This window comes from Nothoprocta perdicaria, unplaced genomic scaffold (genome assembly GCF_003342845.1).
Source record: "Nothoprocta perdicaria isolate Ctin4 unplaced genomic scaffold, notPer1 scaffold_214, whole genome shotgun sequence".
Lineage (NCBI taxonomy): Eukaryota > Metazoa > Chordata > Aves > Tinamiformes > Tinamidae > Nothoprocta > Nothoprocta perdicaria.
Window position 1 is genome coordinate 838,152 of NW_020455360.1, and position 19,402 is coordinate 857,553.

General features: G+C 37.2%; 1 protein-coding gene across 3 annotated transcripts in view; it reads right to left on the minus strand.

The window, feature by feature from the left end:
- The window catches only part of SCAPER (S-phase cyclin A associated protein in the ER), a 129,973-nt gene that overhangs the window by 98,270 nt on the left and 12,301 nt on the right, over nt 1–19,402 (minus strand). For 2 of the 3 annotated variants that reach the window (XM_026038638.1, XM_026038636.1), the window contains exons 5-14: nt 12,990–13,090; nt 12,394–12,510; nt 10,978–11,138; nt 4,826–5,088; nt 4,157–4,378; nt 2,452–2,622; nt 1,709–1,784; nt 1,133–1,250; nt 668–779; nt 242–382 (exon numbers count right to left, since the gene is read on the minus strand). In XM_026038638.1, the coding sequence (XP_025894423.1) occupies nt 242–382; nt 668–779; nt 1,133–1,250; nt 1,709–1,784; nt 2,452–2,622; nt 4,157–4,378; nt 4,826–5,088; nt 10,978–11,138; nt 12,394–12,510; nt 12,990–13,090 (1,482 nt within the window). Of the gene's footprint in view, nt 1–241; nt 383–667; nt 780–1,132; nt 1,251–1,708; nt 1,785–2,451; nt 2,623–4,138; nt 4,379–4,825; nt 5,089–10,977; nt 11,139–12,393; nt 12,511–12,989; nt 13,091–19,402 lie in introns of all 3 variants that reach the window. The other variant, XM_026038637.1, reaches the window with a different exon arrangement.

Below are 19,402 nucleotides of genomic sequence, written 5' to 3' on the forward strand. Positions count from 1 at the left end.
TTGTTCCAACTCATCTTTTCTTCCAGTCCAGCCCACCATGCTGACTAACAGCAGCTCATTATTTTTTAATTCATTTCAGAGGAAAAATGTTCTCTTAAAAGAGGTCAGGGCTTACCTGCTTCACTTCGTGCCTTTATCTAGCTTGCATCATTATTCTCAGCCTACTCATGAACACTTTCGAGGTATATAACATATATAAACATGATTATTGAATGTTTTTGTTTAAAAGAAAATACCTTACCTTAGCTTCTTCCTCCTGTGCTTTTTTCACAATTGCTTGTAGCTGCACTTCACGTTTAAATTCTGCATGGAGTAATTTTTCCTCCATCATCCTACGTCTTTGATCTAATAATTCTTCTTTCCATTTCCGCACATCTTTCTCCTGTGAATAATTGGTGAGTACATTAGTGACACTGTAACTGAAGTTAGGAACTGAATTTCAGACCGTTTTATTTTAATTATTTATTTTTTAAAGACTTGCAGTAATAAAATATTACCACATCCTACAAAAATCATGTATTTATGTTGTATACATGCAGCATGAGGTAAGCTTCATTTCATTGCTAGCTTTAACTCTCTATACTGACAGAGGAAAAATTAAAAATAAACAAGCAAACACTCTTCTGAAAGGCACCAATCTCGATGCTTCTTATTACTGAATGCTTACCCTCTCCATTAACTTTTGAAGCTTCAGTGTTTTTTCTTCTCGTAACTTTTCTCTCAGCTGCTGCGCTTTCATTTGTTTCTCTTCATGTTTCTTCTTGGACTCCGCTATTGTTCTTTTAAGACAAAGAGAGCAGAACAAGCTAGTGAGACTAGTAAGACATTAAGTGGCCATACTGCAAACATTTCTCCGACACTTTTAGGAAGCAAAAACAAATAGGCGACTGGACTTCAACAGTTTACCCCAAATGCAAACGTTGTTCCTTTGGTCTTAAAATCTCTATTTCCTAAACAACATAGTATGTACCTAGCACATTATGCAAACAATACATGGTGACTGTAACACCATTCACCTACAGACTTAAAAAAAAACCCACAAAAAAGAAACCCACAGATTTATGAGCAACATCATGAAACTATGGATTTGGTTGCTTGGTTGGTTTTCACTGACAAGTCAGGTAACTCAGACCTTTTGCGTGACGGTGACGAGAGTTTCTCATGCATGTGTATCCCGTGGCCAGGCGGGCGCGCAGGCTCTTCTTCCACTCGGTCTCCCCAGGAATTATTCTGGCGCCAGGACTCACGGGCTGTGCAGAAACCAAACAAAGACCATCTAAACCAAAGACCATTTAAACACATTGCTCAGGAGAAGTACAGCTAGGAAGGCTTACTCGTGTTTGAAGTCCTCTCTCAATTGTACTCTCTGGAATTTATGTAAGGTGCAAAGCCAGAGTGAATCAACTCTAATCCCCATGTTCAGCGATTAATGATTCTATCTGGCTTTTACCCAAATACTAAGATAAAACTGGGTAAAAAGAGTTATTTGGAGGGAAAAGATGGCTGACAAAGATCAATGACACACTTAAGAGTCTTAAAAGTGAAAACACAAGTTCATCTTTCTTCAAGAAATGACATCATTCCAAGTGATATTACTTACGATATTTAGATGTTAGGACTTCTAAATTTGTAAGTAGGTGTGAAAAAAACCGGCATTTTTCTAAATATCAGTGTTTTAAGTTATATATTTTTACTCATGAAAATTTACCTTCATAGTCTGCCAGAAGATCATTCCAGTCCACAGATATACCGCAGAAAGATATGGTTCCATTGCCCATACTAGCCTGAAGTGGAATACAATCCAGAGAGCAAAAACACAACCGTGAGTGCCAGTGAACAAACCGTGCCATGCAAGTGAACACACATATCAAACAATTCAGTCACGTTTAGTGTTTCCCAACTGAGCTAGCCAAGGGCATCRTGCTGCTCCTGCCATTTCCTGATGGAGATTATTGCCCCATGGAGCATGGCTCCTCCAAGGCAGCCAGGAGTAAGGTGGAAGCTTCCTAAGGAAGGTGGCAGAACGGAGCCTTTGTCCAGTGAGTTAAACATGTTCGTGAAAAGGAAAAAACAGAACCATTCAAGGTAGCAGTTTGCTCTTCAGAGAGCTAATAAAATACATTGCTGATTCATTACAAATTTCCTCCTGCAATTACTATCATTGCTTTGAGTTATACAGACTCCTTCCAAATAAAATACCTCTATTTCTTGCCAGTTAATCTCGATAATTAAATGCATTATAGTAATAGAAAAACAGATGAAGTTTCGTATGATTAAATATAGCTTAGCCAATATGTTGCAGACATTATATGAAATTATTTACTATATTTGCACATAAAACAAGTTGCATTAATGCTCAAAAGTACAAACAAGAACTAATTCTGTATTCATATTCTGTTGTCATCCAGAACTGCTTAGAGATGGGTACTTTAAAATAAATCCAGCACTCACAGAGAAGTCAATATCATTGTCAGTCTCAATATTAATGTCATTGTTTTCCTCTGCTTCAATCTCTCTAGTTAACTGCTCCTCTTCTGCAATAGCACTAGCAATGGCTTCTTCATTTGCCTTTTCTAGGCGATCTGCTAACTCTTCTTTCTTTGCAAGGACCTCTGCCATAGACTGTGAAGAATAACAGAAAACAAAACAAAATCAGGACTGGACACAAAGGTAGTTTTCACACAGCTAATATGAATTACACTACATTATGGTCAGCTTCCAATCATTTTATTTCCTTACTGCTGAAACATATCTGAAATACAAAACCCACTAAATATGTTCGCAATTATTAACTTAAATGTCCAGTGAATTGTCTAACTGAAGTGCCCTTTACATTACACCAAAACATAACATGAGCGTTGTCRTTAACAGCAACAAAGGCATTTCTTCTCTAGATAGTACCTTTCAAATACTTTGCTAGTTGTGTGGAAAAACTAATCACAAGCCCTGCTATGCATCCATAAAAGGAATCATGCACCAAAGCATTATTTAGCAAATAAAAATGGATCTATGGAAGAAGGATACCTGGAAAACTTCRCTTTAATATTACTGACCCTCATGCTACACTTGTCTTTCAGTGTGGATTACAGGATAGCAGAGCAAGAGTATCAGCCTAGCTGTGGTTATCAACCAAAATACAGAAATAACCCTCATCATTAAGAAACGTTCCCCTACTCCAATGTCCAGTATTAACTGTTTCATTTCAACCAGGGCTAGAAAAAAAAGAATGTGCTAAAATACATAAATTAGTCTTCAAAGCAATCTAAACTGGAGTAATAAAGTGCTCTCAAGAGACATATGTCAAACTCAAGTGTGAGCATCATGAATTGCTGTTAATTGAGAATATGAAAAAATATTAGTGGATAAGATGCTAAAAAAACCAACTCTTTCTCAAGAAAAGCAGATATCTGACTTACAAATTACTTAGAAGTAGTCCATTTTGTTAAAGATGTTAAAGGTGATTTACAAGAAAACTTTTGAAAATCAGAGTTTTAATCTAGTTTCTGGRAAAAAAAATCAACCTGGATTTTATGCAACATTAGTGCAATTCTCCACTCACAAGAATCCTGAAATACCTGAAATCTCCAGACTTCTACAGAATACGGATGTTCTTTATAGGAAGCTGCATTAAAAACAAAACGCTGGCTTGACATTTGTAGTTTCAGAATGGTGGCCTCCATAATTGCTAATTGTATAGGAAGACTCAACAGTTCAGTTGAGCCTCAAAAGGTACGGAAATTTCCTATACCTGTTTCCATGAGAATTTTCATATCTCATGTGTTTCCAGTTTGAATAGTCATTAAAATAGGAGTAAGAATTTAATCTGAGCCTGACTTGAAAGATTTTATGGAAGGAAATGTAAAATTATGGCCACTATGTAAGTAAAAGAAAAGTACGTGTATCTGAAGCACAGATCCTTCTACTTCAAACAATGCATTCATATATTCCAGTCTTGTTCAGACCTTACTGAAATTAAACTCTGCAGTAAAAARAAGTATCTGAAAAATGTAACAAACAGTAAGCACTCTACAGATTTTTCCRTATTTTCTGTAACATGCTCATGAGAAACACTGTGCAACAGAGATAAAACTACAGCTTATATTTATTATTTACTCAAACATTTTGTAAGATTTCTTACCAATCTGGCAGCACTCACATTTGAAATATCTGAGGGATCCATTTCACTTGGAGTTTTAGCACTTTCACTTTGGTGCTGCTCCTTACAGTCAGAATTCAGGGAGGAAACTCTAGTCTGTGGACTTTCTGAAGTGCCATCAATACTTGTGAGAACCAGAGGCATCTCAGAAAGTGTTTGTAAGGAACCTTCCTGCAGCGCTGGGACACTGCTGCTGCTGTCTTCCGAGGCGGGTGCTGTGAGCTAGTAAGAGACATGAGTAAAATTAACTACATGCAACATCCTGAACTTTAAACTCACCAGAAYGAAAAGTATTTTTGCAAAACATTGCAGCCTTATTGTGAGTGGTACAAATAGCTCTACATATAACTATTTTCAGTTGCTTATAACTTTGCAAAAGCTGTATTTTCTACCTAATATTTCCTATGCATGCTGCATCCCTAATGCTTACGTTTCCATAAAGAGGTRAAACTTGTCCAAAGCACTGTAAAATATATGGCTATTTTTTTTWAAACCATAGTCCATTTGTGCCAAGGTCTTAATGCTTTCTCACAAAATTAGCAGTCATTTTTTAGACTTTTTCAGTCTTGCTAGTGAATAAAACTTCTTGAGAATACTGCCATTAGAGAACTTCTAAAGAAAATGTTGCTTTTTTTTTAATGAAAGAAAATGGTTCAAAATTATACTAACCTGAGTCCTCTCAGCAAGAGCACGTTCAGACTGACATAAATGATCTTCCTGTGGAAGCTCTGTGCTTTTGGGTGCATCGCTGCCATTGAACGAACTGCCTGGCTTATTCTCAGCTGGTGGGGAAACTGTRTTTTCTTTGTCACTGTCACCTTTAGACTTTAGTGATTCTGCAATTATGAGAGGTTTTGTTGCCAAAGCTGTGGACCGGGATCGAACTGGCCTTCCACGCTGAACTGTTTCCCAACCCTCTGCATCCTTGCGATCTACATAAAAGAAATAAAATGACCCATTCAAAAGAGAGACTCATAGTTTTCCACAGATATAACAAGCAAATATGTTATCGTCGTATTACACAAGCTTATGAGAGAAATTTTCTCTTTAAATGTATACCAAAATCAGTGAAATGCTCTTCAGTATAGATTTTGCCTTCAAGTAGCGCTGTTAGTTTTCAAAACACTGAATAGCTCTATTGGTGAGACCACTTCTGCTACTCCAAAAAGCAAAGCTGTTCATACAGGGAGCCACATGAAAAGTAGTGCAATGAACTTAAACTTTGCATGCCCAGGCTGCTGTTACAGGAGATTGTAACGCACAATAAAACAAGTAGACTCTTGCTCTTATATGCAGCAAGTCACATTAGAGGCCTATTTTCAWACTGCAAACCTCTCTGCAAGCACAGACGTAACTGGGTGCGGACAGTATTGTCCAAAATGTGGTATACTCCTCTATCCAAACACGTATTTACTTTCCTCRTTCGTTTCATCCTGATAATACAGGACTCTGCCAGCTTTTACAAACATTCTTTTGCTGGATTCCAGCTAAATGTTGCTACAGCAAACTGAAGCATGAATCAGSGGCGAGAGATTTTTTTTCATTTCACTTTGATAACTGAGTAACTGCTAAGTATGACTTGATGATCAACATTTCTGATGTTGAATCTTGGAATATACCTCAAAAGCCTTCAAAGTTACATTTGTCTACCTCAATTAGAAGTCTAAGATGCATTCATGTTTCTAGCACATTAAACAGAACCTCCTCTCCACAGGTAACATTTCTTTTGTTTCCCATTTCTATCATCTAAYATGGGTATTTCTAAAGTTTGAACTGAGACTGTCCTGCTGTTCAGGCACAAAAGTCAGAACCAAAATATTAACAAGTATGATGAGTTGACCCAGTTGTCAAAAAACAACAACAACAAAAAGTTTTTTTCGAAGCTCTTGAAGGTGCTTGAAGAAGCGATTGGTATATTTTAATGAATTGCACATTACTGTCTCAAAGACCAGTTAAAATTTCTGTTTCTAGAAATCTGATTTTTAAAAGCAGTTTAAGGGAAAAAAGGAGTGTGTGTATGTGTATACATATGTGTGTGTATGTGTGTGTACGCGCACACATTGTGCTCTGTAAAAATACTGCCTTCTTYCAGTATCAAAGCACATTATGGGCGGGCTGCAGGATGATGTGAACCATCTCTACAGAATGCCAGTTATGTACATATTCCCAGATAAAACCCATGGAGAGATGAGCGAATAAAATAGTTTTTCCTCCTTTTTGAGCACAATTGCTTGCTTTAACTTATAGTACATAAAAATGATATGCTTTAGCATCTATCTACATGATCAAAAAACAGTGAGTCTGGTTTAAAAATAAAATAAAATAWAATCTSGTACCCACTTTCAACACCAGCAATAGCCAGGCAGGCTACAAATGGGCCTAAAGCAGAAATAATTCTTAATAGCCTTTCAATACTTTGCTACTCTTGGCATCTATCATTTTGCAAACATTAAGTGCACATTTAATTACAGGTTTCTTTAAACCATCCAAGAAAAAAAGAACAAAAACAAACAAACAAAAAGCCAAAAAAACCCCAAACACAGTGGACTAGAGCAACAGGTGGTATAAACTGGACATCATCAGTACTGAAGAATATCTTAGCTGTGCAGATCAAGCAATAGCTGTTTTTATACAGCTCAGAAACAGCTTGATGCTTATGATTAGCAGTAAACTAAAAATTATGTAATTGTCCACAAATTTTAACAGTAGTTAAAAGTTTGACAGATGCAAAAACCTACTTCAATTTGATATTTACTGTTGAAACTATTTTACCTTAAAAAAAWATATATTTTTTTTAAAGTAAACAAAATCTCCAAGCCTTGTGTGAATAACTGTGGCTGGCCTCTTTGGGATACTGCTGGCAAGCACAGTCAGCACACCTCCACAACAGGCCTTTCTATTTATTGCATGCACTTAGACATGTGCACTCGCATTGATTAGGCAGGGCAGTCAAGAAGATATGAATTCTAGTTTTTCCTTCACCACAGCCCGTCTGATCCTTGAGAGTGACTTCCATTTGCATAAAATCCATGTCTCCAGCTGTATACAGAAAACTATGTACCTAAGGGAGCAAGCAATCTAAACCTGTTACTACCCTTTCCGAGATGACCCTTTTCCCAGTAGCTTTTCCCCCAGAAACAAGAGACAGGGCCTTAATTCTGCAAGAATCTAGCAGATTTCCTGGAGAAGAAGGGAGTGTGGGATAACAGGGCCAGATCAGCCCCTCGCAGGAGACAGCTCTACCTACTGCAGTGGCACCTACAACTGGGCAGACCGCAGTSAAGCCTGTGGTAACACTTGGCACCAGACCCTGTATTTCTGTGCTGTCTGTATTTGCACTCGAACAGTGCAAAGAAAATGAAATACAAACAATGGAGAGCTGTGCAAAAGGYCACTAAAATCAACCCCCAAACCTCCCACTGTTTGAATGCAACAGATTTTACAATTGGGATTCTTTTTGTTAGTCACATGCTAAGATTGTTGCAAGATTTCACTTCTACTTGTTTATAAAACTGAAAACAGCTTACACTGACATCTTTTCTAAATTACAAAGCAAGACGAGGAGATAGCCTCTGATAATAGTCACAGTCTAAAGATAATTTTACTTAAGAAGAAAGAAAAAAATCGTTGCTTGCCTTGCCTAACAAATCCCTTGTTTCCAGGATGTCTGGAGATGCGTAGCATATTTCTATTTACTCTGAAAATATCAAGTTAAAAATAAAAAGTATGTAGAGTGTGACAATGCCACAGTCACATTCATTACAACAAGGAGGACTCTTTGAGTAAGATCTGCACATACTCAGTTATAAATTCATATGTTTACTGTCAAATTCATAAATTTTACCCAAGACTTTAACCCAATTATCTTAACAGCACAAAAATGTATCTTTTGTATTTGAAAGAAAACACATTGACCTACATGAGCACACACAGCTTCTAACCCAAAGTAAAACTAATACTCACTAGAGCATCAGCCTTGCCACTGATCTGGTAGTAAAATTAATACTCACTAGGGTATCATCCTTCCTTCCCTTTTTTCTTCCTGCAAGTCTGGAGCTCTTTTCATACAGCTGAGTAGCCATGTCCACATGCTGGGTTTGATTACTTGCCCAGTTTTGTTAATGAATAATTCATCTGACTACCTTGATCATTCTCTAGTTTCATTTGAACTTCTTGTCCCTGCTTGCTCTTGTATTACATGGAAGTGACAAGCCATCTGTTACCTTGAGGCCCTTGGAGCCACCAGGGCCTCATTCTTACAAAGTTACTCCAGCTGGAAGAAGTGCCCAGGCAGCCCTCTTGATAACATCAATAAAATAAATCTCTCCAAGCATGTGCAGTCTCTTGGGACTCTACCTCATGAGATCTGTGTTTCCTCTTTAAAAGCTACTGACAAGGAATGTCCTACCAGAGCCTACCTGACCTTCCCTATTCATTACCCATCTTCATTCCGGCTATTTTTTAGTGTACAGTAATATTACTGCATTTGAGGGGCACTAATGAATCTGCTAACTGTGGATTAGTTAAAAATCTGAAAGGAAATATAGAAACACGAACTCGGAAGAAACACAGGTAGGCGGGAGAACAAATGTAAAATTTTCAAATGGAATTGTGTCAGCAAATTTGAGAATCCAGTTGCGGAATTAACTACCTCACAATGAGATTCCTACAGTTTGTTCTGAAAATACTTTTTTTTTTTTTTTTAAACTACATGAAATATTCAGGGTAGCAGTGGGCTTTATAAGAACAGAATAAAATGATATAACTTCATCTTAAMCATGCATATGAGAAATACTCATTTAAAGAAACACCTGGAAAAACAAGGCATTTTCTCTCCTTTTATGGACATTTATATTTGGAAACTCCATCACCTGCAGAACAGTATTGTCCACTCCACAAAAACCTCGGTGAAGCTTAATAAGAGCACGGCTTGAATCACTTGAGGTAAAGTGTTTTAGGGAGCTCTGGTCTCCATAAAGCCCTGGGCTTTGTGTGGCCAGGACAGTATTACAGGATGCCAGTGGGAATCCTCCCCACAAGACCAGCTGTGAGGGCTGCTGAACAGGCAGAGTGACAGACTCGTGAGCCCCGGACCTGCTTCCAGAACGTATGAGAAGAGTCTTTGCAGCTCCCTCTGTGCCATCGGTGCGGACCCGCTCGCGCTCCACGTGGAGAGCAGCGGGAGTCTGCCCTGCCTGGAGCCCTCCGTACAAAGCACTATGTCAAGAGCATCGATCCGTTGTATCCACACTATCACAGTTCACCTATGAGAAAATCAGTTAAGCTCTCCAGGCCCAAATTTCAGAGAGAAAACAGTACTAAGAGTAAGGGTTTAGAAAAAATAAAGCAAGGATCTAGAAAGAATAATTATTTTTCAGCTCTGAATCTTACAGCACATCTGATTTAAAGAATTACTGAGAGCAGATAGGCCAGCACTACAGGACCAAGTGGTTTCGCCCTTTTTGGAGCTCATCAGCTGTAGGTAACAGCCTCTGAAACAGCACAGCATTGATTCTTCAGCCCTCTAAAAATATCCATATAAGGGTAGTGTTTTTCATTTTCCTTTTAGCCCATTAGAAATACATTATCCATATGAAAGTGCATGCTAGTTTTACTCCTTGTGTGTGAAATTCTCTATTACAAAGAAAATGCCCACTAAAAGTCTTGCGTAACATCTTGGAGTCTGTCACTCTCCAGTACAGGAGTTAATCAACAGGGACAGGTCTTTCCTACAAAAAAGTTTCAACAATTGACAAAAAATTAAACACAGAATTACATTCTAGTTCAACCAAACTGCTCCTGTCCTCACATCAGCTCACTACAATTAAATCCTGCAAGATATTCAAATAGTAGCAATCAGTCCCATGCAGCAACTATTTTCAGAGTATGTTTTTGGTTATTATATTCTAAGCATAGAAATTCATATGATCCTGAACTCAAATTAAACTGCAATACATTTAAAATATTTTAGTTCCAGGAAACAAGAGTACATGTCTCCAAACCACGGTGCATGATTTCTRTTACCACTACATTGAATCTATAACTATGTTAAATTAATAGGTTTTCTTCCAATATTTTTTCTTTTGAAAAAACAAATTAGCAACAAGTCTTTTTAATTTTTATCAAATTATCTATTTCTACTAGCTTCCTGTTTTTGCAGAAAATTATTTCACCCCATATATGAAAAAAGTAAATGGGAAAATTGCACCTTTGAAGACAATCTCATGGTTCCAGTATGTGCAAGAAACAAAATTTACAAAYCAAATACTAAAGGGTCTTATATCTGTTGACAAAACAAGTCGATTGTAGAAGAAAAGTGCAACTTTCTCCAAGRAGAAGCATTCTCCAAGGAGGGTTTTTGGAGAAAGGGAATCTTTAGCTAAATGTGATTATTCTTGTACTCAAAGAAGAAAAAAGCATCGATTATCACCTCAGCACAGTTCTAATAATATGGTCTCCATGATTACACAAAAACTAACTTGAGCTGTTTTGGAGCATCCTCAACGTGTTAAAATGACTGTGGACGCATCATACATTTTTCTTTTACACTTGAAAGTCACAGCACTTTTTTTTCAGCTGTGATCCTGACAAYTGGCATTTCAATGATGAAAAGACAACTTTGTCTCAGTTATGTCTCAACTATCAAAATAAATAAATTTAAAAAAATGCAATCTTGTACCTTGATACTTCATTTAAATCTTAAGGTTGTATTTTGCAGAGTTAGACTTACTTGTGATTTGAAAACTGAAAAATCTCATTCTGAACCAACTTTACACCATACACACACCAGGAAAAAACTTAAGCCACCTAAGGAGACTTGCCATTTTTCCGTGATGACTTCTGTGTTGAAGCGGGCAGAGAGGTTTGTGCTGTTTGCAGGTCAGTGCTGGCAGCTTTAACTCCATGGTTGGCTTTTACCTTATCAGCCCAACTTACACCTGCAGGAGCCAGGCGTGCTGGAGCAATCGTCACTGAAGGGTTCCTGAGAGTAAGTCAGAGCTGTTATTAGTTTTAATCAAATAACAGAATGGTTTGTTAGAAAACTTACTGGCACACRCTTTCCTTAATCTTGGCTTTCCTTGCTTCAGATTGAGGCAAAATTGAGACAGGTTCTAGCTCCAGAAACTAGAACCTACCAGYAACCAACAGGAAGAGCCTATTCTAGTATTCTTTGCACAGCCTACCTTTTCATTTCTCTTTCAACAGTTTCCAAGGTCGGAAACTGCATTTCTGGAACATCTGCATCGCCCAACACTGTTGCATAGCTGTCTCCAGTCCCTATATTTTTTCTAATTCTTCCATATCCCTTCTAGGCAGTAATGATAATGACTAGCATTACAAGCAACACACTCTGGATTTCTACAGCATGCAACACAACCCTTGCCGCTGTCATCCATTCCTAAGTCCTAACAATTCCTATTTCTGCAGTACTGAAAGCAAGCAGGGAAGCAATGAATGGTACGTGCTTTAACACAGAGCTGCTAACTGCGCCTCTATGATGATGAAAAAGTACAATAGCTTGTAATACTTCTGTAGAAAAAGATAATATCCAAAATTTAACAGAGCTGAATACTCTGAGGCACGGACCAAATGTTCTAATATTATATCTCTGTTAAAGACATTATTACTTAGCAAAGAGCTAAGGTGTGTGCCCAAGAGCCCAACATGTCAGAACTGAACTAAATATACACCCCAAAAGAAAAGGACTTACACAAGACACTTTAGTGCTTGCCAGAACAGRTAAAGATAGTGCTGCCCTAAAACGGTGCGTCTGTGCACTGTTTTTGAGAAGCTCCTTTCACATACTAACTTTCAYTTTATCTAAAAGATGCAATATTGTAATATTTAACATGTTCTGCATTTAAGTTATTTTCAATTTTGCTGTTTATTGAAACCACAGCCATTTACATGGCATATAAGGGAAATTTTAAAATGTCAGTTATGTAAAATTGACCTTTGTTTTGTCAAGGGAAAAGACTATTTAAATGAGTAAGATAAAATATACTCATTGTATTTTTATCTTTGCGCCTTTGTAATAGCCAGTCATTAGATACGTAAAGAAGTAAATAATTAACTTGTCAATAGCATTTTCCCTTTCAGAGCACATGCTTTTATTTCATTAATGCAAACATTTGCAATTGCTCAAAAAAACTATATTATTATAGTAAAATTGTATATTCAATAATTGTTTTAAATTAAATAATTTGATTTAATAAACTTATGCTCTGTTCTCATACCCAAAATTTAAACTTCTTCGAGCATTTGATGTCACATTAATTCTATCTGTTGATGGACTTGGGATCACATGGCGTCCTGGAGACATTTTCTTTACTTCCCAGGCTAATGATGTAGGTCTGCAAATTCAGAAAGATTTGGGGAAAAGAAAGTAAATTAAGTGACTTCTTAATTGTTTCAAGTACTACTGAAAGAATTAGCAGCTTATAATCAAACTAGTTTTACATAGAAACCTTACTTCTCATTTAACCCTCAGAACTCAAAMACAGTTATACTCAAAACTAAACACAAATTGGAATGATGTAACTGGTTTTATCCTTCTTAAATTTTACTTTCAAATTCTTTTTCATTTCTAACACTACTGATCCCTGATAACAGCATCTGATCCCTGATCACAGCATCAGGGAGCAAAAAATACCCACCTGGTCCTCACATGGATTCAGCCCAAAATAAAAACTTCCTTCCCAGTGCCCTACAGTAGCTACTAAAGGAAGTTCCTAAGTTTCTTGCTGAATCTCTGCTACAAAATGAAGCTCAGCATGAAACAGTATTTCGATGTAGATAACAGGTAAAGGGAAAAAAAAGAAAATCTAATTACCTGCTTTGAGCATCAGCCTTTTCTAGCTTCTCCTGTAGCTGTATCCAGTCAATCAATGCTTTGAAGTCCCTTACATAGTTATCTAGCATCATCAGGACTTCCTGAAAAGCAACCATTACATCAGCCTTTGTATATACAGAGCCCCTTATCCCTCCCCAATAAAAAGCCAATAGAAAAGAAAGAAGGCAATTTCCTAGTATGAAACTCTTACAAAGTTCTCTGGTGAGAACTTTTTWAAAAAAAGTTTTATTTCAYAGGAGAGTTGCAGACTAGTAAACTGTTATGAACAGACATAAAACTGTCCTGTTTGCACACTGTATCAAGAAGCAAGTTGCAGGTGGAACAACAATGGCTGAATAACAGAGAACTCAAGGACTTATTTCCAATAAAAATATTCTTAAACCTGATTTTCAGAATTAGTCACTACATGTACAGATTTCCTGTTGATCAAATACATAAGCACATGGCTGAATTATGCACAGGAACAATCTAAAGGTTACACTGGGATACTGCAGTCTTTATTCTGACATTACTCTCCTTTATTTCACAATAAAGCAGACCTAAAGACAGCAACACTGAACTCTTAGCTTTGCTCTTTGAGAAAACTAATATTCTCTAACCTCAGTAAGGAAGAAAGGTGCAATTCCTTACTATACAGAAAGCTTGTCAATCGCTCAGCTCACAGCTAAAAGTTCAAAAAAAWATATTTACTAAATGGGACAAAGAATGCCCAGAACATCACAGCCATGAGGCACCTTCTCAGCAGAGCTATCACCCATAAASCAAAAGAATGTAATTCCAAAGGATTTAGTACTAGTCATGTCAATTGGAAAACCATGTACTCATATCTGTTTCCTCAAAGATCAAAAAAATTGTACTGAAGACACAATTTTTTGATGACAACATGCTGAAAATAAATTGCATGACTGAATTCATAACTATATAAAGACTATCAGTTTCAACTGGAGAGTTAAAAATTTAGACATAATTTTATGGTATCGGGGAAAAAACACTAAAGATTAAGTGTTGCTGTTTTGCAGATTCTTTACTATGTCAAAGTTGGTCCTGATGGTATCAAGTGATTTTTTTTCCTGTTCAAAGCAAACAATTAACACACAGTAGTGTTTTGGCAACAATTACAAATGAAAACACACTCATTTCTAAGTCTACAGCTAAAAACTTAAAAATGCTTTGAAAGTAGTGAAGATAGTCTATAAGAACACACCTGTTTTTATAATATCATTTTCCATTCAATTATAGTTTTAACAGAAAAAGGCCTTCAAATATATGCAAAATGCTTTGTGCGAGATAGCTCTAAGACAGGTTATCCTTTCTGCTTAGCACAAAAGCAGGTATAAAATTCAGCTGCACTTTTTACACGAGTAACTTTTCAGTCAGTTTTGACAGCAGAACTGCAGCAYGTGCTCTCTGTTACCCAGGAGAAGTCACGAGAAAGTCAAACACGGGGAAGTCAAATAGAACGCCACTGCTGAGGTAAAAGCTACTTCTTTGTTTTGAAATGCTCCACAAAAAGCAAACAAAAGTCCTTCTTAGAAGGCAGTTGCTTTACAGTGCCAAAATAATTGGTAAGTGAAGTCTGCTACAAGAAATGAACGAGTTGAGTATTTCAGACAGTTTGTCTTTTTTTTCCCCCCTCAGATTCCCTAATAAAATTTCAGCTTTCTAATTCAATTCCTGTCCATTTAAGTTAGCCCACACTAAGTTGGGCTGACTGCTATTAACAATAAGGGCATAGAAAGCAAAATTTAATTCTGAATCATTTATTTTTCAAGTCTGTCACTGAGATATCTACCACAAAAAAAAAAAAAAAAAGGGAAGAAAAAGGAAAATCTGAATGTGAGCTATATATCTGAAGCTAGTTGTCACAGGAAAAAAAAAAAAACCCATACAATAAGTGCCTTAACCTATTTTCAGGAATGTTTAGCTACACATTATCAGAAATGATCAGAGCAGAGCCATGCAGCCGTAATCGGAGTCATGTTTTACGGACAAGGGAATACAAACAAGACAAGCAGCTGGAGCGGCCCCATATTCACTGATGCACATCTTGCTCCTTCAAGCCATGAGGGCCATTTTGTCAGGCAGGATGAAGCAGAACAAAAGTGGCTCTGAAAGCGCCACTACAGCCGCCCAGATAACTACATATAGATGTACAGCTAAAATTACCAATTAGTTTACCAATTGGCTGCAACGGATTCGATTGGTTTGTAATTAATTCTCGCTCCTGGCGCACAGAGCAGGCCGGTTGGCGCCATCCCTTTGTGCCGCTGACACTCAATCCCGGCGCGCGGGCCCCGGGGTCCCGGACATCGATACAGTCGCTCGCTCACCTACGCTACGGCGGGTAGCAGATATACCCTGCGGTGCTGAAGCAGAGGAAACTTGGACCACTTGAGAAGGTGCTGACACAAAAAGGAACCTTTATGGGGGAGACTACTGCCGCGCTACGGTCAAAACAATTTTAAATCCCATTATTTTTCAAGGTCATATGTATCCCATATGATTTTCAAAGAGCCAGTTCAAACTGAAAAAGAAAGCAACATTGTGGGAAAACAACGCTTAAAGGAAAACAGGGGACACACAACCAGGAACTCACAATGGAGCTCCTGTTTCCTACCCSCCTCCAGCATTTGGATCAATAATCCTCCTGCGCTTTAAAAAGCTCTCCTGCTTTTCCCTTTCTCCAAGTCTAAATCTTCGCTTTGATTTATAAGCATGTATTCATCTTAAAGCTGTACTTCTCGCTTCACTAGGGGGATCACATTGTCTTCCCCATCAACAAGAATCTCAAAATGGAATCCCTCCCTGCATGAGGATAACTGTATATGTCTGGATCAGAATGATCTTGGACTTGGATCCTTGGTAGGTCGATTACAAAAATAGTTCACTTTGTTTGGAGATCACATAACGGTGTTGGAAAGTCATCGGCTCCATTTACTCTCCCATTCTCAAATAAGAAAGGAGGGGAGAAGGAGGGAGAAAAGAAAAGCATGGGGAATGCAGGATGTCAAGACTGYTACAATTCAAATCAGTAGAATATGCCAGAGAAATGAACTCAATCACATCTGTACTTTAGCTCATGCTCAAGACTAGACCTGTAAATTTTCTTTTACAAACTATGCACAGTTTTTGTTTTCAAGGTTATATTTGTTTTCATCTTATCACATAAAAATCACCCCAAAATTTCTTTACATATCCTTAAAACCRGTTAGAAGTCTTTCTTGCTAAACACAGCTGAATGAAAAAGCACTGCTTAAAGCTTTGCAAGTGGATGTAAAGAAGCACTTTCCCCCTATCATTATCTCCATGTGTACTGAAGTTGCAGGACTGTTATTTGCCAGTACCTGAAGTCTATTGATGGCTCTTCCTTTTTAATGGCCTTTTTAAGGCCTCCTCTTCTGCAGGTGGCCTTGCAGAAGCTACTAAGCCATAAACATGGTASTAAAGCCACAGCCATGGACTCGCAGCTCCAACCATTATCATTGTCATCATCAATGATAATCTTATCCTCATGTTTTTTTTTCCTCCCTGGAAGAAGGCACCTTATGCWTTTGTGAACCTCAAAATTAGGGAGCATGGGGAAAGGAACAAAAACAAAATACACCCTCCAAAAAGCTACATGGACTGTGCTAAACTGGCTCTTAACAGCATAAATAGGGTCAAAATTCTGCCTGGATAAACATGACATTCATTATAGTGAATCACCATACACTATTTAGAAAAAGTTTGGCTTTYCTGCTTTCAGCTCCAACACAGTAAGAAACAATTTTATTTTCCAGTATGTCTTAAAGAACAGTAATCAGCCTGGAAGGCCAGGGACCTCAGCCTGCCTTCAGAGATTGAAATCATCAGAATTAGCATATCCTGAACCAAAAGCAGCCCTCATACAGGCTCAGCAAGGGACCTAACGAAGCAAGTTCCTCTCTCCTTCAGGGAGGCCTTCAATCAACCACAATTACGGTAAATCATTCACAGATATCGTCCTGACTGGGAAGCCTGAAAAAAACTAAAGTTTCAGCTGCTTTCTTCACATGCTACCACCACGCAGCATGCCAAGGCTTCTAAGGGCCTTACCCATCTTTCTGGGGTATTATTTTGCTTTTTATGCAAATCAGAACAACAGAACTTTGTCACCAGTTTCTCTATTTTGTAAAAGAGAATATAAAGAATYTTGGCAGCACGATGTTTCTCAATGAACCACACTCAAGGTAGGCCAGTTCAAAAATGCAAGCTTTGCAACCAAAACTATCCTTGCCAAAACTCTGCAGAAAAAAAAAAAGTACTATTTAATAATTTAATAAAGGCACAAATGCCAAAGCTTCTACAAGTTTTTTAAATAGGTGAAGCCATTAATTCATCTTAGGAAGAAAACAAAAGTCCATTAAATTTTGAGTAGTTTGAGACTCTTCTTCTTGAGATTCTTCTTCTTCTTCCACAAAAGGTTTTTTTGTTTTRTTTGGTAAACATTTCTCTTCTAAGCTGGTTGCTTAGATCCGGTCACACATGGATCACAAACCAGTAACAGTACAAGATCCCTATCTACGCTAAATTACCCAAAATTGGACAGAGAAGCTACCTTCCTCCATCCCAAATAACTTTGAGCTTATTTCCTTTGGGGATCCAGAAAGGATGTAAGGGAACGTTTAACATTACTAATTTTTGTCTGCCTAAGCTTGCCATTCCAAACTAGAAAATATCTAGGAATAAAACATTGATCTAAGTATTAGACACTTGGAAACTTAGCTRACATACAAAATATCCACACAACTCAATTTGACATGCTCAGGTTATAGACTAATCCATTGGAATAAATCTAATCTCTGTCTACTACCTTGGATCGACTTATACATAGCAAGATGATATTTAAACTTGACCCCCTTTCTTTGAGAAACAACTCACCTACTTTCATTTTATACATGAAGCATCAAAGSCATATCACTCACTATATATATATTTATGGGTTGAGAGCACTCATTTCCAAATCAATGGCAAAATACTACCTTCAGCAGTGCCCAAAGCTGAGAGAAAATATACACGACCGCTGATCTTCTTACACACATTTCCACTGTTTGTATCCGTACCACAACCCTTTCGTCTGCAGTTTCAACCACAACCAGCCACTAGAGCCCTATCGGATTTGGAAGCATAAAATGTTATCCTCAGTGACAATGTAATCAATAACACTATACCAGCTTGAAAGAATGCATGAGAGAAAAAGGTGCAAAATCAAAAATAAATCTTTTCATATTAGGTTAATCTGGAAGTTTTATATATTGGACTTCATGTTTCGTTTCTTCAAAAGTCTCCTTTTAAAATGTTTTTCATACAATGTTGGAAGAAACTTGGAGATTAAGTGTTAATCAAATTGGCTTTTAATAATATAAACTAATTTTCATATGGAGAATTTTTCAGAGTTTCACTTAAAAAAAGATTAACAATTTAACCTTTCTGCATCCTTATTAATATTGTTTTCCACATATATGTAGTATTTCATGGAAAGAGCTAACTAGCTATTCCCTATTATTAATCCTGTTGGAAAAGTAAACGGAAAAAAATACAGCAAAATAATGTTTTTCTCATTTTGCAAAATCCTTTCAGTTCTTTATGTATAGGAGAAATATAATTTATGTTCAAATTTGATTATCTATTAAAACACTATAAAATGTAAAAATCAATAAACTTTTCTATATGATTTTAAAAATATATATTTAAAAATATATATTTTCACAAAGACCTCAAAAGCAAAGCTAATCCATTCTGATTTTTAGAATGAGCTTTATATGAGTTCATTATAAATGAAATTTTCATCTGAAAATTAAAGTATTGAAAAGACAAGCAGGGCATATGCAGGGCATAAAAATGGAAGGGAGAAGGAAGCATATTGAATTAGTTGAACTCTTCCTCTGCCCACCAAAGAATAAAAAAAATACAGTCAAGCCAAAGAATCCCAGMTGGTTCTGCAAACTAGATTTAGTGGAACCTGGTTTTGGGTCATAAACATGAACTTTAATTAAACACTTACATTASTGAGTCTTGAATCATTCAAAGGGCTTGAGCAGCCCCTGGACCACTAGCACATAGTACCCAGCAGCCTTTCCCTGCAASAGGAGAACCTAATCCGGCACGAGACAAGGATTCTAATTCTTTGCATCACTTCTAAAAACAAGAAAGGCAAGGACCCAAAAAAGAGACCTCAGGGAAAAAAAAAATTAAAAAAATACACAAACAAAAAAACAGGATAGAAAGTATGAAGCTTGGTGCCTGGGAGTAGTGTGACAGCAACATATACAGGATGACCAAAGACAGGGCAATGAAAAAAATCTTGTTTGAGATGAGAACACCAGACTTTCAGACATTTAGACTTTAGAATGTGAGCCTTTTACTAAGCTAGG